General features: G+C 56.3%; 7 protein-coding genes across 7 annotated transcripts; 5 read left to right on the top strand and 2 right to left on the bottom strand.

Annotated features, from left to right (window-relative positions):
- Positions 1-1,572: 1,572 nt before the first annotated feature.
- On the top strand, positions 1,573-3,211 carry CDEST_11784 (uncharacterized protein). The gene has a single exon (XM_062927940.1). The coding sequence runs from the start codon at positions 1,715-1,717 to the stop codon at positions 3,035-3,037; it is 1,323 nt and encodes a 440-aa protein (XP_062783991.1). The 5' UTR covers positions 1,573-1,714; the 3' UTR covers positions 3,038-3,211.
- Position 3,212: 1 nt separating this feature from the next.
- Positions 3,213-5,222, bottom strand: CDEST_11783 (uncharacterized protein). The gene has a single exon (XM_062927939.1). It carries the CDS (start codon positions 4,169-4,171, stop codon positions 3,269-3,271), a length of 903 nt encoding a protein of 300 aa, XP_062783990.1. The 5' UTR covers positions 4,172-5,222; the 3' UTR covers positions 3,213-3,268.
- Positions 5,223-7,582: 2,360 nt separating this feature from the next.
- CDEST_11782 (Putative glycoside hydrolase, family 76, six-hairpin glycosidase superfamily) lies at positions 7,583-10,405 on the top strand. Its single transcript, XM_062927938.1, has 4 exons — positions 7,583-8,310; positions 8,457-8,942; positions 9,051-9,295; positions 9,368-10,405. The coding sequence occupies exons 1-4, from the start codon at positions 8,214-8,216 to the stop codon at positions 9,944-9,946; spliced, it is 1,407 nt and encodes a 468-aa protein (XP_062783989.1). The 5' UTR covers positions 7,583-8,213; the 3' UTR covers positions 9,947-10,405.
- Positions 10,406-11,483: 1,078 nt separating this feature from the next.
- CDEST_11781 (Putative multicopper oxidase, second cupredoxin domain-containing protein) lies at positions 11,484-14,327 on the bottom strand (the record flags this gene model as incomplete). The annotated part of the gene is made up of 10 exons (XM_062927937.1): positions 11,484-11,736; positions 11,813-12,478; positions 12,547-12,681; positions 12,736-12,879; positions 12,940-13,070; positions 13,132-13,354; positions 13,422-13,523; positions 13,578-13,629; positions 13,760-13,889; positions 13,949-14,327. The coding sequence occupies 10 exons, from the start codon at positions 14,325-14,327 to the stop codon at positions 11,614-11,616; spliced, it is 2,085 nt and encodes a 694-aa protein (XP_062783988.1). The 3' UTR covers positions 11,484-11,613.
- Positions 14,328-14,685: 358 nt separating this feature from the next.
- CDEST_11780 (Putative multicopper oxidase, second cupredoxin domain-containing protein) lies at positions 14,686-17,489 on the top strand (the record flags this gene model as incomplete). The annotated part of the gene is made up of 4 exons (XM_062927936.1): positions 14,686-15,131; positions 15,203-15,910; positions 15,996-16,707; positions 16,790-17,489. 4 exons carry the CDS (start codon positions 14,686-14,688, stop codon positions 16,907-16,909), a joined length of 1,986 nt encoding a protein of 661 aa, XP_062783987.1. The 3' UTR covers positions 16,910-17,489.
- Positions 17,490-19,256: 1,767 nt separating this feature from the next.
- On the top strand, positions 19,257-20,416 carry CDEST_11779 (Putative glycoside hydrolase, family 43). The gene is made up of 2 exons (XM_062927935.1): positions 19,257-19,680; positions 19,773-20,416. Exons 1-2 carry the CDS (start codon positions 19,326-19,328, stop codon positions 20,396-20,398), a joined length of 981 nt encoding a protein of 326 aa, XP_062783986.1. The 5' UTR covers positions 19,257-19,325; the 3' UTR covers positions 20,399-20,416.
- A 1,544-nt stretch (positions 20,417-21,960) lies between these two features.
- Positions 21,961-23,559, top strand: CDEST_11778 (Putative major facilitator, sugar transporter, major facilitator superfamily; the record flags this gene model as incomplete). Its single annotated transcript, XM_062927934.1, has 2 exons — positions 21,961-22,456; positions 22,562-23,559. 2 exons carry the CDS (start codon positions 21,961-21,963, stop codon positions 23,557-23,559), a joined length of 1,494 nt encoding a protein of 497 aa, XP_062783985.1.
- Between the last annotated feature and the right edge of the window lie 80 nt (positions 23,560-23,639).

Below are 23,639 nucleotides of genomic sequence, written 5' to 3'. Positions count from 1 at the left end.
GCACTGTTCTAAACTTGAGACGAACCTGTTCGCGGCGGAAACTCCACGTCTGGGAGGGGGAAGGGGTTCTCCTGGAGAGAGTCGCAGAGTTCGGATCGTCGACAGGCGGAAATATGAACTGTTAGCCTGTCAAGTATGTGTCATTCCAGCCGAAGATATCAATACGGATCTTCTGCAGTGATCCTTCCCCTGCCTCGTTAGCTGAGGTGTCCACTTCCTGCTGTTTCCTTACCAGCCCATTTCTCCATTCACCGGTATCCGTAGCCGAGTCATTGGAAAAAGAATTCATCTTCTACGGTAATCTCCCGGGCCTCCGCAGCATCCAAAATGCGGCCTAGATAAACAGATGCGTTACTCAATCATGTGCCATGACTCGATGATGGTGGCTGTTGAGCCCACAAGCTCCAACACCCCGTTACTTGACATGGGTAGCCGGCGTTGGCTGCTGTGTTTGAGATGCTGTCAAATCCCAAAACCAAGAGATGAGAACATTATTGTTTTCTCAGGCGGCGTCGACATTAATAGCGTCCAGACAGTGCCGAGGTTGACTGGGTGTTGGTTGCGTCATGACACACAGCAACACGCAACATGTCCCAGATCCCAGGCGAGGGAAAGAAACAGACGCTTGAGTGCACCAACTAAAGTTAGCTCAGGAGAAGTTTCCGAGACTTTAAAATCACCTTAAATCAATCGCGGATATATTGCCGCCAATCATCATGGATGGCTGCAGGGGACCGGGTTAGAGAATACTGGAGCCGTTGCTGGGCCTTTTGACTAACACGCGCTTAGCGAGCCGACACGGCGCAAGGAGCTGGATGACATGAGGCCATGCTTGGGCCCCAGAACCCATGGGGCATCGGTACTTGGGGAAGGGTTCGAGACAATCGTCATTTCGAGCTGCGGGTTTGTTGGGTCGCACGGAGAATTTCAACAGTGATGGTGTTGGGAGCTGGGCTTTCTTGAGGTGTGAAGTGTGTTCAGATTCGACTCCCAGGCCTCTCGAAACTCAGTAGTCGCCATCAACTGCAGTTCATGCCATCCCCTTTAACGCGATTCCCATCAATCACGATATTCCCCCCCAACTCTTGCTCTCTGGGTGTTGGGTTGCGCTCTGCAGATCGACGTCGCTCTCGGTCGTCTCAAGATGATCGATGCAGGGAAAAGAACGAACAAGGTGACCCTAGGGGCAACACGGACGAGTCCTGATTGGAAGTTTTACAACCCGCCGTTTCATAACATATTAGCATCACTTTCTCGGAGACACTGGGTGCAACCCCGTGAACGAGGCCAAGTCCAGAAGAGCAGGGCTAGCATGCTCATCCTCCTCCTCTACGCCATACTCCCCCTGCTCAGTTACTTGCATCGCACGGCCAGGGAAAACAAGACGCCCAAATACCTTACCTTGTGTACTCGCATCGTTCTGCAAATCGCATTCCGGGTTTGGAAAGATTGGGCAACGGGGAGAAAGGGTTCCTGACTAGGGGGATTCTTGGCGACGATGACAGGCCCTCTAGGTACAAAAGATGGCGGTCCACCACGACTTATTGACGAGGAGGAAACTACCCGATCAAGCTCCTTTATTATCTTGACTTCGATCGTTGCAAGAAAGCAGGTAGTTCGTTCCCTTCTCTCCCACTTCCGCTCTCTTTCTGCCCTTTTCCATACGTTCCCTTTTCTCCCCGCAATCGTCATCGTATAAGCCAGGTTGCCCAAGATGGCCAGGTCAAACCAACTCCTTTTCACTCTCTTCCTTGCCCTCACCACCGGCACCCATGCGGCTCCTCAGGCAGGCGTCGCCGCGGCCGCAGGCGGGCCCGTCAAGGTCGCCGCGCGCGCCGAGCCGGCCGAGTTCGAGCCGCAGACCAACGCCGGCCCCGGAGGCAGCGACTTCAAGGACTCGGCGCACTTCCGGGTCTACAGCGGCGGCGACGACGCCGCTGACTCGCTCGCCATGCTTGAGGGCGCGTACGAGTGCTTCGTCAACACGCTCGGCTGGCGCTCGTCCGGCCTCTCTTTCAATGCGGGCTCCGACGACGGCCCCTACTGCAAGACCAACATCTACTCCGTGTCCAACCTCGACAGCGCCGCCGGCGTCATGCACTCGGAGCCCGAGACCGGCGCCGGGTGGCTAGAGGTCGTCCACCAGTACCTCGCGACACCGGGCGTCACTGTCCACGAGTACGGTCACGCCCTGCACTACCACCAGCGCACCTGGGTGAACCAGCAGCGCACCGGCGCCTGGTGGGAGACGGTCGCCAACTGGATCGCCGACACGTACAACACGTCGCCCCTCTGCGCCGACGCCCGCGCCAAGCACGCCTCGCCCGAGGGCCGCACCGAGTTCAATGTCAACAAGGTCATCGGCGACTCGTTCCAGGTCTTGGTCGACGGCTCCGTCGGCTCCGGCAACTATTACGAGGCCTGGCCGTTCTTCACCTACCTCACCAACAATCCGGACAACATCGCAGGCCTCGGCAAGGACACGCTGCACCAGCTCATGGTCCAATACGAGGAGAACAGCAACGAGACGCCGCTGCATACCCTCGACCGCGTCCTCGCCGGCAACGCCACCGCCGCCGAAGTCGTCGGCCGCTACTGGGCCCGAATGGCCTACGTCGACATCGGCCACGACCAGGCCCAAGAGCTCTTCAACCAGGCCAAAGACACGGTCAACTTCGCCAACGTCGACGAGTCAGGATCCTCCGGCTACAGAGTCAAGTCCGCTCGTGCGCCTCGCTACATGGGCTCCAACATCATCCCGCTGACGACGTCGGGCGCCGGCAAGGTCGACGTCAAGATCACCTCGGACGGCGAGTTCACGGCGACGCTCGCCATCAAGGGAGCCAGCGAGGTCCGCTACGTCGCGCTCGCCAATGGTGCTGGCTCCGCCGAGGTCGCCAGTGGCGAGGAGGCCACCTTGGTCGTCGCCAACACACCCAAGACCCCGATCCTGTACGACGGCTTCGAGCTGGCCAGCAGCGAGGCTAACAAGGGTCTGGACTACTCCTTCACCTTGACCGGTGCCACCGTCGCCTGAGAGCGATGTTAGAGACTGGGCGCGCATGGGCATGATTCTGGTTTATAAAATTAAACTCTTTTTTCTTCTTTGATATACTATACTGTCAACCCGTAAAAGCGTAAACGTGCATCTTTCAAGTTGCCAACTTTTCGTTACCAAGTGTCGCGTGGTGTCTTTCTGAGATTCAACCCCCACGGATGAGTGAAGGTTAATTCTGCCAGAATTATTTCGTGAGAACACCAGGGTCTCTCAGGTGCTGTTCCGACTTGATGCGACGGCGGGTCCATTGGGCAAGGCTTCGAGGTACTCGGCTTCTCTCAGACTCATGTACGCGATGACGACGGCGGCACAGACGACGAGCGCCATCGGACGTCGAAAAAGACTCGCTTCCGACAACGATAAGCGCGAGGGTGGTTTTGAGTTTGTCGACTGTCTGCTTGGATGCGCCGTTCTGCCCACCCTTATCTTGTGGTAGCCCAGGGTCCCCAGTTGGAGAAAGGTTAGCCGGCCAAGGTAAAAACAGTAGAAGGCGATGCCGGTTGCGTAGTATGCCCTTGTCGTCGGCATGGTCGCGACGTAGGCGACGATAGGTATGATTCTTAAAAAGACCATGGACAAGACATTTGCCAGCATGGTCTTGCGGAAGCGTGACGAGTTGGTCGGACCGCGGCCGTGGAAGCGTAACAACGCAACGGCGTCGGAAAAGAGTTCCGTAACCAGGCCGGCGTAGATGAGGTAGATGGGTCGCCGCGGGCTATTATTGATCAAGACGAGGGCCAGAGACCCCAGGGAAAGTATGTGGTGGGCGACATATTCCGACGAATAGCTGAGGAGGGGCATCTCCGAGACCCAAAGAACAGCCCGGGAACTGAGACAGATCTTGCCGTTGGTGGAGATGGGCCGGTCGAGGCCGAAGGTGTCGGTCACAGGGGGCGTTTCACTGTACGCGGCGAGGCAAATCGGCGTCGTGGCCAGAGTCAGGAGGATGCCCAGCGGGAAGACGAAGTAGGGGGCCAGCTTGCGGTGCCTGTCAAGTTCCAGTTCCGCGTAGAAAACCGGATTGACACGCTTGACTGCATTGTGCAAACACCGGTTCAAGAGTTGATAGACGGCCAGACCCGCGAGGATGGGGGCGCAGTTTAGAGGAAGCATTTTCGCCGAGGTGACTTGGTGGTTGAAATAGTATCATCCGTACCTAGACCTAGAGGCAAGATCAGAGGACAAGAGCACCCAGAGAGCGAGTGTCGCTTTATAGGCATTGTACGAGATGATGTTGACTCTAGGCAGCACCTGCTGAAGCTCAAACACTATGTTCAGCGATATTTGAAGGTATCTCCACGCCATGGCCTGGTCGTCAGCTTTGGCAAGAATCGGCAGTTCAGCCGCTTCGCATCGTGCTGCTTGCTAGAACAAGAGCCAATAGACATGATCGGTTTGTGAGAAAGATCACATCATGGATATCGTATCTCACGTAAGCCCCGGTGCGGCTGATCTGCCTCGTCAATAGGCTGTCAATGTGGTTGTCATGCCGGCAGTGGGGCCTGGAATGCGGTTCGGCCGGGGCTGTCTGGGATATTTATACGTGAGATATCGAGCAATGCACTGAAACAATGATGGCTAAGGTGAGTGGGCATTTGGTGTGACTCGTAACTCGTTAGGGAGTTGATGAGCAGACTCGGAACCCGTCCAACAACAGTTTGATAATATCTCAAGTGACGATGCTCGGTTTCGACGTCATACGCATCAAAAAAACAATATTTTAAGCCCGGATCGGTGTCGCTTGAACGTCTCGACATCCCACATGGGATAGCGGCCGCTCGTCCCGACGGGTGGCGAAGCAGTCTGGTTCACCGGTCTTCGGCATGCTGGAGCACAGCAGGAAGATACCAGAGTGCTTGAGCCATGGAGAACTGACTGAATTATGGCCAGCGTCCTGCGATGAGGCTCCCATATCTCCTCGGTAGGGTTTTCGATCCGCCCAATCTCGGAAGATTCCTCAGTCAGCTAGGCAAGGATAAGTGACGAGGATGGGGTGACATGGCTATGGCCCATGGACCATGGCGTGTAACTCCCGTTGAAAACGAAACGAAGGAGCCCGAGTGTCGGAAGGAGGCCTCGGTTGTCGGTTGTGTGCGCTGGAGAGAATCTACCTTGTGCTTGGCCTTTGAGTGGGCGAGGGGGGAGGGGGGACCGCGTATGAGGGGATACAGAGTGTGGGTATACACATTGAGAGGAGGAAAGAGGCGGGAGGTGTTTTGCGGGACGTATCATTTTAGTCAGCGACAGCATGCTCTCGCCAGCTCAGGGCAGTTCGGACCCCTCGGACGGCGGTCATTCCCAGAGGAAAGGCCTGGTGGATGCGCATTAGGTAGGTCTGTACCCGCTGTGGGCGCCCTCCGCAGTCGTGCTAATTTGATGGGTCTTGGCGGCTCTACCGTGCGTTGGACGGTGAGCTTCTCACTGTGCTGCACATCCTGCCCCTTACTTGAGGCAGGAAATTGAGGGTTCCATCCCAATTCCCGGCGGTCTTGGCGTTTGACAGCGACTGGCCTCGCTTAGGGACGAGGTGGAGCCTGAGGTGAGAGACACAGTGCGGATGGAGTCTAAGGTTATTTGCGGAAAGGTGGCACTTGATGCTGCCTTCTCCAGGCTCGGTTGTAGGTGCACCTGATCCTTTTTTTTTTCTTCCCGTCTTCCTCCAGTGGATGGCTCGGTACGTATTATTTACCCCAGCGGCAGTCAACTCATCTCACTCCATCTCGTCCCTCTTCTCACTCTCACTCTCACCCCTCACTCACCATCTTTCACCATCACACTGGGCGGTCCGAGGCTATCGACAACCATGCTCTCCGGCGTTTAGGAGTGACGATCCCGGGTTTGACCATGAGCCGACCCAAAACACACTCGATGAGCTGGCAGCAGCCCAGCTAGCTAGCGGGCTCCCACGGCAACCAGCAGCCTGCCTGTAGCGCTGCCAGCTGAGAGGCCCAACTCGTCCCCGGTCTCTCTGCCGCCGTGTGATCTGCCTTGGCCGAACCGATCGGTCCTTGGCGTACATAAACAACACAGTGACCCTGCCTATTATGCCTTTCGAGCTTGAGCCTGAGCTTGAAAACGGGGAGGGGAATTTGCCTTGGTGGTCGTCGACTTATACTGCTGCTGTCGTATTCTTCTTGCATCGACCCATCCCGCGTATCCGAAAGGCCATGCGACGACAACACCTCGCATGTCGTCCGTGTCCTATATGCGCACACGGCCATTCTCGCTAGAGTGACTGTCATCCGATGAGACTTGTCATCTGGGCCTCCTCTCTATCCGTGGGCAGGGAAAGGGATGAAAATTCAGAGCCTGAAGAAGGAAAACCAGCAGTTTTGTTTGCTTGGCATTCCCTGGCAGGCCGTCCCTCTCCGCCATCTTTGTTGCCCTTCCATCGTTGACCAAGCCCTTTGCCGCTCCCTCAAGCTTTTTTTTTTTTGCCAGCGCCATGACGCTCATCCGGCCCTCCAACGGTGGACGATCTCTTCATTCCCTAAACCGCGAGTCAACGATCTGCGGCGCCCTGACTATTCAACTCACTATCGACCTCAAGATTCCCACCAGCGTCATCGAAGTCCAGCCAGTCTCTTCTCATTTTCACATCCACTCATTCAATCTCCCTCCGGCCTGAGACGCCATCGCCATCGCCATCGCCAAGACGCTGTCGAGTCTTAGCTCTTAAGCGACCCCTGAGTCCATTCTCGCTCCCCCCGTCCAGCAGCTTCGTACGCCCTCTACGGATACATCCACAGTGAATCAAGTCGAACCACTCCAAGGCAAGGCGTCTTTTTACCCGCCGAGCTGTCTCTTTCCTGTGCGGTGGATGGTCTCCTCGGATGCTCCATGAGCTGCGACAGCCCCCACTCGTTTGGGATATTCCTGAATCCTGACAGAGGGTGCCCCCCGCCAGAGAACTGAACTCCCCGCGTATTGCGTCCAGAAATCGGGTCTTGGCAGCATTCGTGCTGGCCACCACTGGGTAGGGATGGCCGGTTCGCTCGGGGGCGTGCCTCCTTGTCCTGTTCTCCCCTGATCTCCTCTTGTCGCAGTCGGGCGTTCGTCCCTTTTATTCGTGACAGATGACTGATGCGCAAAGTTAAGTTAGTTGAGAGTCCTGTTGAATTCACGAAATGGGTAGGCGTATCTGTTCCTGTATGACCCACCTCTCCCCTCTCAGCCCGTCGATGAGAGACGACCATTCCCTCCCTCTCCTGAATCATTCATTCAAGAGAATCAGCGGCAGCCTGCATAGGTAGCCCTTGCAGATGCGTTGATTGCGGACGCACACGATTGATCCTGGCTCGTAACCGCCGCCCTCTCGTCCATTGCCCTGGCTCCATCTCGAACCCATAGAGGGAGGACCGTCTTCTCATTTGCTGCACAGCCCCGATGCCCAGAAGGCCAAGACCGTACCAAGAATACCAAGACTTTGGCGGCCACCAAGACACATGCTACCGCGTCATCCTGAACCCGTTGCTTCCCTTTCCTCTCTCTTTCTGTTTTGGCTTCCTGTGGTCTGGAACTGTTCCTTGCCCCCTTTTTTCCCTGGAGTTTCTGGCTTTTCCCTCGTGTACGTATTATTTCGTACCCAAAACCGTTTGTTGGCCTGACCGGTGACCTGTTGCCCATCCCCCAGCTCATCCACACACCCACACACACGCTCACACTTTCACTTCACTTTCACTTTCACCCTCACACCACCAAAACTAAGCCTCCAAACTGTCACTATTACTTTCACTTCTCACTTCACTACCCCCAAAACTCTTCCCGTCCCAGGAAAACAACAAACAAAAACAACACCCGCCGACGACTGACACGAACCTTAACCTGCTCGACCGCCACCTTTGCGGCAGCACCGTGTTATTCACCACCTGTCACCATTTCTAGCAGCGCCGGTCATGAACACTCGTTTCTCGTAAAACACGCACCCTTTAAACCCCCCCTCCGCCTTTACAACATTTTCGACCTTCTTTTCGCCCTTCCTCGACGCACTCACACTCGCTTGAACCGCCTACCGAGCCCCGACCGGTAACCCGACCGATCGATCCCCGGTTTCTCATGTCGCTCCTAGATTAGATCTTGTTCCTCACATCGCCCCCGACTGGACTCTTACACACGTTCCGTCCGTTTCTTCCCCCCCGACCGGCGCCTTATCGCCATGGTCACAACACTCGCTTCAGCCGCTTCGGCGGCACTGCTGCTGGCAGGAAGCCTCCCGGCCGTCAGCGCGCAGTATTATAAAATCGACTCGACTGGTAAGTGACGAATGAACGTCCCCGGCATCTGCTTTGAACACTTCCGGAGAGACGAGCTGGCACCCGCTGCAATCGCATCGACAGAACCCCACAAGCCTTCACGGAAAAGCACACCCACTAACACCGGCATCTTCGTCTCGTTACAGAAAGCATCAAGGCGTCAGCCAAAACACTCGCATACGACCTGATGACACAGTACAAGGGCAACCAGTCGGGCGAGATTCCCGGTATCCTGCCCGGCCCGCCCACCGAGCACAAGGGCGACTATTACTGGTGGGAGGGAGGCGCCATGATGGGCACTTACATCGACTACTGGAAACTGACGGGCGACTCGACCTACAACGACCTCATCATGGAGGGCATGCTGCACCAGACCGGCCCGAATGCCGACTACATGCCCCCTAACCACACAGCCTCTCTCGGAAACGACGACCAGGGCTTCTGGGGTATGTCCGCCATGCTCGCCGCCGAGAACAAGTTTCCGAACCCGCCGGAAAATAAGCCTCAGTGGCTCGCCCTCGCCCAGGCCGTCTGGACTACCCAAGCGAGCCCCGATCGCCATGACGAGACCTGTAACGGAGGCCTGAGATGGCAGGTGCCGTTCTCCAACGCAGGATACAACTACAAGAACAGTACGACCCCCCACCCCCGTAATGACTCAATGGCCGGCGAGAGGGAAGCAAAAGAGAGTTTGTGTGAGAAGGGGAGAAACGAGAAAGCTAACAAATGAACTCATGCAGCCATCGCTAATGGATGCTTCTTCAACATTGGCGCTCGCCTCGCCAGATACACCAACAACGACACGTACGCCCAGCACGCCGAGAAGACCTGGGACTGGCTCTGGGGCGTCAACTACATCGACCACGAGAACTGGAATGTCTACGACGGCGGCCACGTCGAACACAACTGCACCGACGTCAATAAGCAGCAGTTTTCCTACAACGCCGCCATCCTGACCCAGGGCGCCGCCTTCATGTACAACTACGTGAGTATAATTACTTCCCTTGTCGCTCTGGTCTTATTGATCCATACGGCGTAACTGACAAAGGCTTATTAGACCAACGGATCCGACGTCTGGAAGGGTCGCATCGAGAAGCTCACCGAATCCCTCTTCCTGAACTTCTTCCCCAACAACACGGGCTACGAGCTTGCCTGCGAAGGTCGCAAGGGCCAGTGCACCGCCGACATGCTGTCTTTCAAGGGCTACGTCCACCGCTGGCTCTCTGTCGTCACCCAGATCGCCCCCTTTATGAAGGACAAGATCTTACCCGTGCTCCGCGATTCGACCCAGTCCGCCATCAACCAGTGCACGGGCGGCGCCACGGGTCGCGTCTGCGGCTTCTACTGGAACGACAAGGTGTTTGTGGACCCGGCCGTCGACAAGACCTCGGGCGCCGGCGAGCAGATGAACGTGCTGGCCGCCGTCTCAAGCCTGCTGATCGAGAGCGTCGAGCCGCCCGCGACCAACAACACGGGTGGTATCTCCAAGGGCGATCCGGACGCCGGAAGCAAGAGCAAAGACAACATTGAGCCGGAGCCTATCTCGACAGCCGACCGCGCCGGTGCGGGTATCTTGACGGCCATCGTGCTGGCCGGCGGTCTGGGAACGTGGGGCTGGATGAGCTTCGGCGATTAACAGGAGTCGGGAGAAGGAGATGCTGCACATACACTGACGCACGCGTAAAGGAACAGAGTGTGCATGTGTCGGTCTAATGAGATGTTTGATTTGTTGTACGGGCTACATACCTGGATGCGCATGGCACGGCGTTCTGGGTAAACACTACGAAGGGGGGTAATTTTCCTACCTACTACACTACTACCGTTACTACACGGGTTTCTTTTTTCCCCTTCTGTTCTTTTGAATTCCTATCTGCGTCCTCCTTCCCTTGAGTCAGGTGTGTCAGCTTCTCCCCGTCATGATCTTTACTGGTCCAGGTGAGGTTGAGGGGTGACTGGCTGGCTTGTGGAGGAGGCGCATATCACGCACATGTACTGCGATAGATCCATCCGGTTCTGCATGATGTGGACCTGGATAGGTAGTCCAACTGTTGTCCACAAATAAGTAAATATGGTATAAAAAAATCCAGAACCTCGGCCATGTCCGTTCGCGGCTCCCACACCGCGTGGGTGCTCGTCTGATGTTGAGTGCTGCTCGGGCGCCTGTGCCAGAGTGTGACCTGCGTCAGGCGAACTCTATCGTCCGTGGCCCAACCGATTGGGGATATTGGGGCCGAGTTTCGAGTCATTTGCCCCGTGGCTTTACCGACGTCGAGTCAGTCTTGCACCTACACCGAATCGCGTGCTAGTTTTTTTATGGTATGCTGTGAATTTGTGATCGACCAGCCGGGCTTTGGTTCAAACGTCTTCCGCGTCTGGTTGATTTAGACTTGTTCCGTAAACCATGCTTGGGGACAGAAATCACATGCAGAAACATGCCATGGCGTTGAGCGGGCTGATGCCATCACCAGAGAGAGTCCTTGCGCAATGAGGAACAAGCGCTGGCACAGGAGATTTGCTTTTCGCCCCATTGGACGACAGAAAGAGCAGGTCGACTGACTCTCAATAAACAGAGTCTCAGTAAACAACTCTGGAGTTGACTGTAGAGGGGGCAGGCCGCCCATCAATGCACGCCGAGCAACCTGACTCGAGCCATCTCAACTGACCTTGTCAGCCTAACCCCAAAAGTCTGCGCAACTGCAACATATCATAATGAACATCCGTTTTGAGCATGTAGCCATATCACACTTCAAAAGTTGTCATAAGTGGCCCGCTCTCTTTCCGACTTGAAATTTAGAGTCTTTTAACAACTCCCAGCCAGAGTGCAACAACATAATTGCCCTCTGGGAACTGGCCTTGTGCATCAAATGGATGCTAATACCTTTTGAATGAAAAGGGAAAGAAAAAGAAAAGCAAAGAAAAAGGAACATAGACTAATTCGTAACCTTAGAGAAGCAATAACCTCTTTGGGGTATATCTCTCAACCTGCCAAACTGACGTACATGCCTCTTGTCATTCGCACGCTCATTCATCAAGGCGTTCGTTCCCACGGCCCATGATCATACGATATGAGTCATTGGCTATCTTGGTGGAACTAGAGCAAGGCTTCAAAGACCTGCATGTTGGGAATATTGACACAGAGCCTAAAGACTTGTAAATTTCAATTCTAGTTGCTTGGTCAAAAGAGTGAACATAGATTTTGGAGGAAGTGGGGAGCATCGAATATCTAACCAAACACCTTTCAACAAACCCATCTCGTTTCCAATAGTCCGAATTACAACACTCTTTTCCCAATTCATGAGTAGTCTACCCAAACACACCATCATTCTTGGGTTCAAAGACAACGTGGGGGCGGTTGACGGCTGATTCGGGAAGCTTGACCGGGTCGTCCGCCAGTATTCCTTCTATGATGGGCGCCGACATGCCCAGCTAGAGTCCAGGCTTACGAGTCAGAACAGAGTCCGTTTCATTGAGAACAGCCAAGGTGAGGAATTTGGCCACTTACCGCAAAGTACCTGAGCTTGACAGCGTGGATCATGGTCGCCGCCTTCGCCGTCACCTTGAAGCGGAGAACACTCCATCCCAAGGGCGGCAGGTCATGGACCGTCACCAGCGCCGGGTCGTGCAAGTTGAGTGGCCTGGAGACGTCTTCCTGCGCAGCAATCGCGTCCTCGACACTCTGGAAAGGGAACCTCTGGTGAGGCTGGGCGCCGAGTAGCCAAGCGGCTTCGGCGTGTTTGTAGAGAGGGATCGTGTCATTCAGCTGATTCTCGATGATCAGATCGACAACCGAGCCCATGGGGATGCCTTCAATGACAGGCTTGCCCAGCGAGTCCTCCGAGCTTGACTTATTGGCCGCCTGAAAGAGAAGAGGCGTCAACGAGGAGCGGAACAGCTGCCACGGCTTCTCGTTGAGGAAGTATTCCGGCACATGAGGCTCCGTGAGCGACTCCTGGGAGCCGGCTGCCAGGTGGAAGGTATAGTCCGCTGCGGCTTCGTTCCCAGACTTCCCGGCATTGGGTGGCGGGGAAGCAGGGTGGGGAGCTATGAACTGGCTGTTGACCGTTTTGCAGCCATCTCCTGCGGAACCATCCGGGAGGACGCAGATGCTGTTGGGTGAGGCTAGTTGGGGGACTTCCATTGGTTGCCCGTATACTGGCCGCCGACTTGCCTGTTTGAGCGATCCATCTTAGTTTCTCCCTGATGTCTAACGTTCGTCCCCTGTTCGCAAAAGCTTACCGGATATCTCAAGATGGAGTAGGATTGCAGGTTCTGCATCTGGCTCGTGGAAGAGATGCGCATGGCGTAGTCGCCGGGCTCGGCGTTGAGTTTGACGAGAACGGTAACCCTGCCAGCACTGGGAACGTAGACAACCTGAAGTGGCCTGTCAGGTATTTCTTTTGGCGCGGACGAGACGGAAACACTTACGTCGGTTTCCTCGGGGGTTACGAACCCTCCGTTGTTTGCTACCACAACCATCTTGTGGTTGTCAATGGAGACCACGACTGAATGCTCGAAACCAATGTTGATGAGGTTCATCATGATGTAGGATCGGCCTTCCGTTTCGATAATCTGAGCAACAAGTCAGTTCAGCGACGCCCACAACTCCTCGATCCCACGGCGCTTGATTACCTCGTAGTCGGCATTGCTGGGCGTGCAGGACTCATCGGGAAGCCCCGGCGGCTGGATGCAGCCTGTCTCGTCGAGATCCTGCCCGTTGAGCTTCTCGAAGCCAGGCTGGCGACAGTGAACCCTGCCTTTTCCTAGATCCCGTAGTGCGCATTAGAACCCTGTCATCGCGCTCTGGATGCCTGTGACACCTACCGTTGACAAGGATCGAGTCGTAGCAGTAGAACTCAGACCCTTCAGCGCGCATGCGCAGCATCTTCCACCCCGTGTCGCGATGTTGATGGTTCTTTATTGCGAGGTGTCGCACCTGCCTCTCCGCTTCCATGATCTTTCTTAGTTCGATCTCGTCGCTGGTTATGAGACGGTATGGTCGAGGTCGCGATGAGCTAGGCGCGACGTAGACCATGCCGTACAAGCCCTATCGCTTCGGTGTTAGTATTCATAAGAAGCGAGAGTTTAAACTTTGGCAGCGTAAACAAACGTACATCGGCCGAAGCCGCCGTTGTGTGCTCGGCATACCAGTTCAACCCCCAGGAGCCGGTCGTGTCGATAACGCTCGTGAAGTTTCCGCGAGGCAGGATAGGGAACTGCAATAGGTCAGTTGACTTCTGGAGTTGCTAGCTTGCTCGGGTTTAACTTACCTGCGAAACACCAGCGACACCGTCGTTCCAGCCTCCGGTTCTTGGTAGAATGCTGTTAATCACTGTAAAATATTGGGATAATGTTGCTCTTCGCCTCACTCTTTGTGTCCAATGCCAGACCTTGTGAAAACAGTTAGAATATGGAAATTAAAGTAGATGACTCTGCGTTGACGTAGTCTTACCAATGGATCGTTGATTGAGAATAAACATCGCTCTTTACAGTCAACTCGACAAGATCGCCTTCTTCAGCGTATAGTGTGGGGCAGGGCGACTGTCCGTTGCAGACAAACATGACCCTCCAGCGACCACCATCTTGAAAGAAGTCAGCCTTGATGGGAAGACCAAACGACACGGAACATTGTAGTCATTACCTGGGTTCATCCATCTTACTCCGGACTGAAGAGTGTAGCTTCTCGTGAGTCTGTCTTGCTTGTCGGAGGGTTGACGACCCCAAGTGCCGAGCAGCCGCTGCGGGTCCGCTCTGTGCCAGGCCCCGAAAAGAGCAAAGAAACACAAGGTGGATAAGCAAGAAGCCCAGAACAAGCGAGACTTGCGAGTCTGTGACCTGCCCTGAGGCGTGCCGAGTTGTGTCGACTCTATGAGCTGTTTCTTGGACTTCATTGTTGCTGTATTGCTCCAAGAAATGTTCAGTTGCGGACAGACCCCGAGGGAGGGGCCCAAAGGGGTTTTGCTTGGGCATGCTCTGTAGACAGAGATAACAACAACGGGGCTCTCGGCGACAGGATCCATTCAGGGATCGTCTCCAGTTCGAGTCAGAACCAGACTCTTTCTCTGACCACTAGTTGGGTTTTGAAATAGCCCCTGCTTGGAGGTTTTGCCACCCCAATCTCGGCCTGCAACGTTTAAGCTTTTTGTTCGGCAACCTGCCAAAGGAGCAGGTTCCTTTTTTGTCAAACAAAGCGGCGATCACGACGAGGTCTGCGTACGATCTAGTCTTACCTGGGCCTCCACGGCCGAGGCCGGTGGACTCTAGCGGCAATAGAAAGACTCCATCTGCGTGGAGAGCTTATGGATCCTGATTTGGACGAAGTGGATGCATGGCAGCCAAACCTTAAGTTGAGACTAATTCATAGTAGTAGACTGGGTGATGGGAAAGCGGGTTGTAACCCCTGACTCTCTGGAGTCAAACTGTTGCATCAGATGGACATGGAAATTTGCCGATAACAGGGGACGGATTTCAAGACAGAGCGTGGTCAAAAGGACCCGCCTCGGGCACCGATGTCTGCCGGTAATTGGGAGACCCAGGACCCTTCTACTTGGTGTTTCGCTCGCTCTCATAGCAAGACAGACGACCATCATGGCAACCTTTACACGATGCGCAGTTTTCTCTCTTCTCGCCAGTGCGAGTCTGGCGGCGCAAACGAGGAGGTACAACTTCACAATCACGAACCAGTGGGATACCGGAGATGGCCATGGACGGCCCGTCTTTGCCATCAACGGCAAGACGCCGGGACCACTTATCGAGGCCGACGAGGGTGACGAAATTGAAGTGTTCCTTGAGAACCAACTGGCTTTTGAGACGACCATGCACTGGTGCGTTACTCTGGAAACCTTTACACAAACCTGCGTCTCGTTGTATACATCTCGAGCTAACTCACAAGCAGGCACGGCATCTACCAGATCGACAGGCCTTGGAACGACGGCGTGCCTGGGGTGACGCAGTACTCGATCCAACCCCGCGACACCTACACTTACCGGTTCACAGTTCAGCAACAGTACGGAAGCTATTTTTATCACGGCCACTTCGGTCCTGCCTTTGCAGATGGAATGCGAGGCCCCATGTGGATAGCCCCCGCAGCCTGGAGGCCGAGGCCGTACGAGCTCATCTCGTCTTCAGCGGCGGACGTCGAGGGTATGAGGCGTGCCGAGAGGAGCCCGAAGCACGTCGTCATCAGTGACTGGAACGCTGAGCCGATGGACATCCTGCTCATCATGTACCGAGACACCGGCGTCGTCCCGTGGTGCAGCAACTCGATCGTCCTGAACGGCAAGGGAAGAACCTTTTGCCATGCCAAAGAGCTGATTGAGTCCGTAGGCGGGCCAGGGAGGGACGCCCTTGGATGTATGACACAACCGGGTCAGAGGGAATTCGCAAACGAACAGACCTGCAAGGAGACGTTCGCCGACCTCGAAGTCTTTGAGGCCGAGAGCGGGGAGGAGTGGATTTGGATCAACTTCATCCACTCTGGGGCGCATCACGAACTGCAGATCAGCGTGGACGAGCACGAGTTCTACATCGTTGCGGCCGATGGAGAGTTTGTGCACCCGCAAAAGGTTCACGCTGCCAACTGTAACCTCGGGGAGCGCATCAGGTGAGCAAGTCCAAAACCGCCGCCCCTCCTAGTCTCTCAACTGTCACAGCGGTTGATGAGTGCCCTTGGCTTACTCGACGCGCAGTGTCCTGGTCCATCTGAACCAAAAACCCGGCGACTACGCGGTCAGAGTCACATCGCTTCGGAAGGAGCAAGTCATCCAAGGCTTCGGCATCCTCCGTTACCCCGGGCAGAAGAACGAGGGCAAGCAGGGCGTTCCCGATAGCAAACCTTGGGTTCACCTCAACGGCACTCTGATGTCGCCGTCATCGGTGGCCATGGACGAGACGAAGCTCGCGCCGTATCCTACTCGACCGCCGCCGGCCAAGGCGGACAGCACTGTGAGATTCTTTGTCAACATGACCGGCCCCAGCAGCTGGGCTCTGAACATCGGCCCTCACCAAGCCTTCCGTCAACAGCTGCCCCCGTTGCTGTGGGACGAGACCTCCCGCGGCGAGACAACCTACGGGGACGAGGCCCAGGGTGCGTCGCTCCGAAACGGCACCGTGGTGGACATCATCTTCGAGAACGGGGCCAACGTCACCTCGCAGCACCCGTTCCACAAGCACAACAGCAAGGCCTTCATCATCGGCACCGGGTCCGGCGGGTTCCCCTGGCCGACGGTCGAAGACGCGATGCGCGAGGGAGACATGGCGAAGCACTTCAACTTGGTCGACCCGCCGAACCGGGACGGCTGCAGGCTGGGGAACAGCACGGGCGACTGGACCGTCATTCGATACGAGATCGCCTTTCCGGCGGCCAGCATGCTTCATTGCCACATGATCCACCATTTTGCGGTAAGACCGATGAAACCAAAAACACATCGCCAACCCCCCCGTCCATCTTGTCGAACGTATGAACTGACCCGCTCAATGCCAGGCCGGGCAACAAGTCGTGCTTCTGGAGGGAGTCGAGTCCATGGCAAAGATCCCGGCCGAAATGAAAGACAGAGTGCACTCGGATTTCAACCCGCCCCTCCGATACGGCCCCTTGGATTAAGGACAAGCTGCTTTGGCGTAGCCGCTTAGGGCCCCCATTGCAACTCGACGTCAGCATAAACTTTTCATAGGGCTAAGGAATTTGACGCAAGCAGAGACAGTTTCATCGCGGCTAATTAGCCTCTCGGCTGGCTGTGCCTATTGGGCTGCTCAGTGGTCGGAAGAGCGTTTTAGAGTTCAGAGTTGCCACGGTTCACCACTACAGTACAACGTATGCTTTCTCAGGACTTTGCTCCACCAGATAAGGGGAAGGGCCGTTTTGTTTTGTTGCCGGTGCGAATGTCGATTGACTTTGGTTGAGTGCAGAGTCTCTCTGTGTTGAGTGAGCTTTGGCAACGCGACAGCTGGGGCCGCGCTGTCGGACGGGTTACTGGCGCTAACGAACCTGTGAAACTGTGAACCTCAGCGGCGAGTCATCAGAGTTTTCAGAGGAATTCTGTCAACAGCTGTTTATCGCAAGGCAGCAGGGTTGTGTATGCCAGGTGTGAGTTGGATGCGGCATCACTCACAATGTCCTGTGCTTTAGTGTAGACGGACCTAGGGCATCGGCGAACGTAAAATCCTGTACTTCAATATTGCACACTTTTGAAAATGCAGATAGAGTGCATTCCCCTGCAAAAAGGGGCGATTTAACATAAGAAACACACGTGAAATCAAGCTTCTGAATTGCCTCATACAGTTGGCCACATTTCGGACATCATGAATCGTATTTTGACCGTATTCCATATCGTCCCTGGCACAATACAATCAAGTTCATGGAATAACTTAGCCCCAGGCGCCACTGCTTGCCGTTCTCCGGAGGCCCCCTTGGGAAGTCACGGCTATGCAGCAGCGGTGTACACTCGTAAATGTCCAAGGCAGTGAGTAAGGAGATGGATAGGCAACGACCTACCTTGCCTGACAGCTTCCGGTCATCTTTTGATTGCAGCTTTCTTTATAATAACAATAGGGCGTAGACTTGAACAGTCCGAACCCGTCACATACATGATTGTGCTCTGGTTCCTTACCTACTACGCGGTCAGAAGCAAGATTATACACTAGTGACGAGACACATGGTTCCTGGAAGGATTGTCAGGACAAAGGAAGTTCACCAACCCTGACGTCAGAGCTGTAGGTAGACACTTCAGCATAGCCTAGATGCAGTGGAATCAATTGGGTATGGTGCAGGAGCACCTCGGGAGACCGGGGGACAGAGGCGCGAGCGACGCGGAGCAAAAGCCATGAAGCGCCCACGGGGAAACTTGGAAGTGGATGCTACAGGGAGGGGTGTTTCCAAGGCCTATGTAGGTCTCTTTACGAACGGGATGAACCCCACGTAACGTACTTGGGTATATCGGGCATACGATGTAGTTACCTCAGGACCTACCTATGATATGTAGCTACCTACCCCTAGGTACCTAAGGTACCGGAGGAATAGGGGGAATGCCACGAACAACCAGTGGCTTGCCCCGGACCGAGGACCGAAGAACACGGGAGATGAGGACGTACCTTCGTACATTTGACCCGCTGTTTTAGGGTTTGGCTAGCCTTATTGGCTGAAGCTGCCGGGATCCATTCCGGTGCTACTCCGTATCTATCGGTGATGGCTCCCCAAAAAGGCGTATCAGTTAATGCTTGCTGTACCTGACAGCTGTTGCTGGAATCAGTCCTTACTATCGACACAAAGGTTGGTTCTTAGAATGGAAAAAAAGTGAGGTAGCGCAGCACTCTTGGGACACAGCCAGCTTACATAGCAAGGTCTGGGATCCGAGGTTTGGGTCCGGGGTAAGGGAAGGGGGAGGGAGTGAGTGACGGGCTTCGTGGATACAGTGTTACCCCGCCGTCGCTACCCGCCGTTGCGTCTCTCGCGCACCAATCCAGTGTAAGCTTTCCGAGGCAGGTACCGGTAGTCGACGACTCGACGTCGACATCGGGGGTGCCATCGCCTGCTAGCTGGTCTTGGCATCTCTCTCTCTCTCTCCCCGCATCCCCCAGGTGCTCTTCTTCTTCTTCTCCTTCTTGCCCGAACCGAGCACCGAGCGTAGACGAGTGACGCTCGTCTCTCCCGTGGTCTGCTCGCCTTGACTCGAGCGACTCTTGGATGGATACCGGGCAGAAAGCGCTCCAGTGATGTTCGAGCATACACCATCACAGGCCGAACCCACCGAGCCCGGCCATCCTGGGGTGACATCTGCCGCGTGCCGGACGCTTAACCCGCAGCGGATCTACCTCTACCCCAGGAATTCGAACGCACATCGGGAAGGAATGATGATGTCGGGCAGTCTCGTTGCGACCTCGTGTGTTGTGCCGATGGGACGAGTATAAAGACTCGCGAGGATCCCGCCTAATGGAGTGAAGACTGCGCAGCATCCAGCAGCAGCAAGGCACGATCTTCTCCCTCGTCAAAACCTTGTCAGGTCTCAACCCCGACCGCCGCCATGTTTCTGTCCAAGATCGTCTCCGCCTCTCTGGGGCTTCTTGGCCTCGTCGGCTCGGCCGCCGCCTACACGAACCCCATCCGGAACCCCGGCGGCGGCGACCCCCAGATCTCATGGTTCGACGGCTACTACTACTTCATCTCGACCGAGTGGACGAACCTGCAGCTTGCGCGCGCCACCACCATCGAGGGTTTGAAGGCGGCCACGCCCAAGGTCATCTACTCGGACTCGAACCCCACGCGGTGCTGCAGCGTCTGGGCACCCGAGATCCACTACTTTGACGGCCGCTGGTACCTCTACTACACTGCCGGCAACGATGGCAACCTCGACGGCCAGAGGATGCATGTGCTCCAGGGTGAGTCGAACTCTCTTACTATCCATCCATCCTTACAATCCATCCCTGATACCCTTAACGATAAGCCCATGCTTACAATGCGTTCCCTTCAGGCGGCGCCTCCCCCTGGGACGACTGGTCCTACGCCGGCCGCGTCACGGACGACTGGTCCCTCGACGGCACCGTGGTGCGCTTCAACGACTGGGGCAACTACTTTGTCTACTCGTGCATGACGGGCGTCCCCAACCAGTCGACGTGCGTGCGCAAGCTCAACGACGACTTCATCTCGGCATCGCCCAACATCACCATCATCTCGCAGCCCGACCAGCCGTGGGAGCAGAGCGAGGTGCCCGTCCAAGAAGGCCAGTACGGCCTCTACTTTGGCGGCAAGACGTACATCGCCTACTCGGCCAACTACTGCTGGACGCCCGACTACTGTGTCGCCCTGCTCGAGTGGGACGGCGTCACGGACCCGGCGTCACCCTCGGCCTGGACCAAGAGCGACGGCTGTAAGCTGACGGCGGCCAACGGCAACTTCGGCACCGGCCATAACAGCTTCTTCCGCAGCCCCGACGAGACGGAGACGTACATCACCTTCCACGCCACCGCCAACGCCAACGGCGCCTGCGACGACAACCGCTACGTCATGGTCCAGCCCATCACTGCCAACGCCGACGGAACGCCCAACTTTGGCGTACCCCAGGGCTTTGGGTTCGAGTGGGCGGAGCCGAGTGCGTAGGTCATGTGGTGTTGAAGAGGAAGGGGAAAAAAAGACGTCTCTCACATGGGGCGTTGTGGCATTTTGGGGGGGGGAGTGAGGCAACGGTCTAATGGAGACCCTTCTACGCGTTTGACTGTACATATTACCAACCGTTTAGTACATACATAAGTAAGAGTACACGAATCGACAATTTGAACGACAACAAATTGCAGTGGCACCCCAGCCAGGACCTTGGAGCTATGACTGCGGGACAGGAGTCATGTCTCCTGCGCAAGAAACACATCTCGGTCGTCAGTGCGCCCCGGGACGTGGGCCCGTGGCACGAGAAGCTGGCGGGAACTTGCAAGCTTGACCAAAGCTCACGCCGGACAAGAAGTGCGTCATCGTCCGATCCCTCTCGCCCGTGTCCCATGCGTCTGAAGTCTTGCTTGTCTCTTTGACAAGGAAACGGAAACGGAAATGTTTCCCCGTGAGAAAGCAGGGGGGGAGGGAAGGGGGGGGCCCAATACACGTGTGTAAGGAGGGGAGGGGGGCCTCGGGCCAGCAACAGTTGAAAGGAGAGAACGGGAAACAAGACGCGAGACAAAGGTGTGTGGTGGAGAGGAGGGGATGCGTAAGTCGAGTCTCACAGGAAATCTTAAACCTTGGACTGATCGATTTCACCGAGGGAAGAAGTGGCATGTGAGCTTCTTATGTACCAACTCGGGATTCCGAAAGCAGCAACGGCAACGGAAGCACATGGGAATCATGGCCAGATTTTTGCGTTTTGATGAAGGTTTCGAGCGGCGGGGGGTGGGGGAGGGCGCGGGATTCAACGGGCGGAAACGGGAAACGGGAAACGGGCCTCCCATTGTGTTTGCGCCGGGAACTCTAACCTTGACCTTTCTTCGATACACTTCGTGACGTCGTGCCGGTCATGGGCTTTACTGTTGTGTGTACTACTGTATGTAGTTGCAAGTATGAGAGATCCGACTCGGGCCAAGCACAGCTTGACTGACGCCCGGCCGAGTAATGAAAACGCCCATCACCAAAAAGAAGTTTCACCGCTTCACACTCCCTTCGACAGGAAACCCTACCCCCCATAATAGAAACAACAACAGAAAGATTGGACGACTCACGCGTTAAGCTCCCGTCCGCCACGCTCCCGCCGTCATTCTTGTTTGCAACCAGCTCCCAGCCAAGTGAACCCTCCCAATGCCTTTTGCTCAGTCTTCCCGTCTCTCCGTCCTTCAGTCCCAATCTCAGTCTCAATCTCAGTCTCTGTCCCTCGCACAGGCCTTTCTAGAAATGCATCCGAATTCCCATCCCGTTCCCTCCCCCTTTCCCTCCCCCCCCGTTTCCTCCTTCGTTCTCTGTCTACCATCTCCGTTGCGTGTGTTCGTGAGTGCTGGTTAGCGCATATGTGAGGGAGAAAGTTCCGATATATGACCCTTGTGACTTGGTTGACAGAGGGAGAGTGAAGCAGCAGCAGCGGCGGCATCGGGACAAACTCACAGTTCGTGTCCTCTTCCGGATTTCGGCTCACTTACACGACGACTCGATTTGAACTCCCCGCCGAACACGACCGCGTCACCACAGCCATGGGCCGCGTCACCGTTTGGTCCGCCGCGTTCCTCGCCACGGGCGGCTTCCTCTTCGGCTTCGACTCGGGCATCATCACGTCGACCATCGCCCTCGCGACCTTCAAGTCGTACTTCGGCGACCCCTCGGACGCCGTCGCCGCCGCCATCGTCTCCTCCTTCCAGGGCGGCGCCATCCTCGGCACCGTCGTCAACATGCTCTGCTCCGACCGCCTCGGCCGCCGCAGCACCGTCTTCCTCGGCGCCCTCCTCTCCATCGCCGGCTCCGCCCTGCAGGCCGCTGCCGGGAACCTCGCCGCCCTCATCGCCGGCCGCTTCATCGGCGGCGCCGCCGTCGGCATCCTGACCTCCACCATCCCCATGTACGCCTCCGAGCTGGCCGAGGCCCGCCAGAGGGGGAAGTTGTCCGGCCTGCTGCAGTGGATGCTGAGCTGGGGGTTCTTGGTCGCCCAGTGGCTGGGCTACGGCTGTTCCTTTGTCGAGAGTGACTTTTCATGTGAGAGAGAGACAAAGCCCTCCCCCCCTTTCTCATTCATCTTATCTTTATCCTGAGAGAGAAAAACCCCCCCAATGGCTGACGAGTCGTGACAACCCGAAAAAGGGAGGTTCCCCCTCGCCTTTCAGTGCATCCCCGGTATCATCATCGCGACGGGCATCTACTTCCTCGAGGAGTCCCCCCGCTGGCTCGTCGAAAAGGGCCGACACGCCGAGGCCCGCCGCAGCCTCGACCGGCTCCGCGCCGGCGTCGACGAGAAGCTCGTCGACGTTGAGTACGCCGAAATCCGCCACGCCGTGCGCGCCCAGTCGGCCCTGCGCGAGACCGGCCGCCTCTGGAAGGCCATTTTGACGAAGCCCTCGTGGCGGCGGCGCCTGCTGCTCGGCTGCGGCGTCCAGGCCTTCTCGCCCCTGTCTGGCATCAACGTCATCAACTACTTCGGCCCGCGCATCTACGACCTCCTCGGCATCGGCACCCAGACCTCGCTGATGCTCATCGGCGTTAACGGCGCCCTAGGAATCATCTACAATACCGTTGGCCTCTGGATGCTCGACCGCGTCGGCCGCGTGAGGCCGCTCATCGCCTCCGCCCTCGGCCTTGCCGCCGCCCTGCTAGTCAACGCCGTCCAGTTCCAGTTCCTCGACCGCTCCAACGCCGATCAGCTGCGCAGCATGGTCGCCATGAACTTCGTCTTTGGCTTCTTCTTCACGCCCCTCGGCATCATCAGCTGGGTCTACCCGGCCGAGATCTTCCCCCTCGAGATCCGCGCCCTCGGCAACGCGCTGACGACCTTCACCAACTGGTCCATCAACCTGCTCCTCGTCTCCTTCTCGCCCCAGGCCCTCACAGCGATCGGCTTCAGGTTCTTCTATGTCTTCTTCGTCTTCAACGTCATCGCCGCGCTCTGTTACTACTTGTTCTACCCTGAAACGTCAGGGCGCACGCTGGAGCAGATGGACGAGCTGTTTGGCGACGTTGTGCCCATGTCCGAGCAAAGCGCTCTCGGGACAGTCATTACCGGCTCTGACAGCGAAAGGGGGAAAGGACTAGGTATATACGGCTCGTTCTCGGTTCACGAGCGCGTCTCGCCGACCGCGGTGTAGGCCGAGAGAGGGGGGAGGAAGGCTTATATTAACATGGTCGCGTATGGCGGCCGATGACATGTGCAGACGGCCTCTAGGCT

Source organism: Colletotrichum destructivum, chromosome 7, assembly GCF_034447905.1.
Source record: "Colletotrichum destructivum chromosome 7, complete sequence".
NCBI classification, from domain to species: domain Eukaryota; kingdom Fungi; phylum Ascomycota; class Sordariomycetes; order Glomerellales; family Glomerellaceae; genus Colletotrichum; species Colletotrichum destructivum.
Note: the sequence above shows the minus strand (reverse complement) of the source record. Positions and strands in the feature narration are given on the sequence as shown.

Coding starts and splice junctions, on each gene's coding strand:
- CDEST_11784 (XM_062927940.1), top strand. CDS start 1,715: ATGGCCAGGTCAAACCAACTCCTTTTCACTCTCTTCCTTGCCCTCACC.
- CDEST_11783 (XM_062927939.1), bottom strand. CDS start 4,171: ATGCTTCCTCTAAACTGCGCCCCCATCCTCGCGGGTCTGGCCGTCTAT.
- CDEST_11782 (XM_062927938.1), top strand. CDS start 8,214: ATGGTCACAACACTCGCTTCAGCCGCTTCGGCGGCACTGCTGCTGGCA. Junction 8,943..9,050: donor AGGATACAACTACAAGAACA/GTACGACCCCCC, acceptor GAACTCATGCAG/CCATCGCTAATGGATGCTTC. Junction 9,296..9,367: donor CCGCCTTCATGTACAACTAC/GTGAGTATAATT, acceptor AAGGCTTATTAG/ACCAACGGATCCGACGTCTG.
- CDEST_11779 (XM_062927935.1), top strand. CDS start 19,326: ATGTTTCTGTCCAAGATCGTCTCCGCCTCTCTGGGGCTTCTTGGCCTC. Junction 19,681..19,772: donor GAGGATGCATGTGCTCCAGG/GTGAGTCGAACT, acceptor CGTTCCCTTCAG/GCGGCGCCTCCCCCTGGGAC.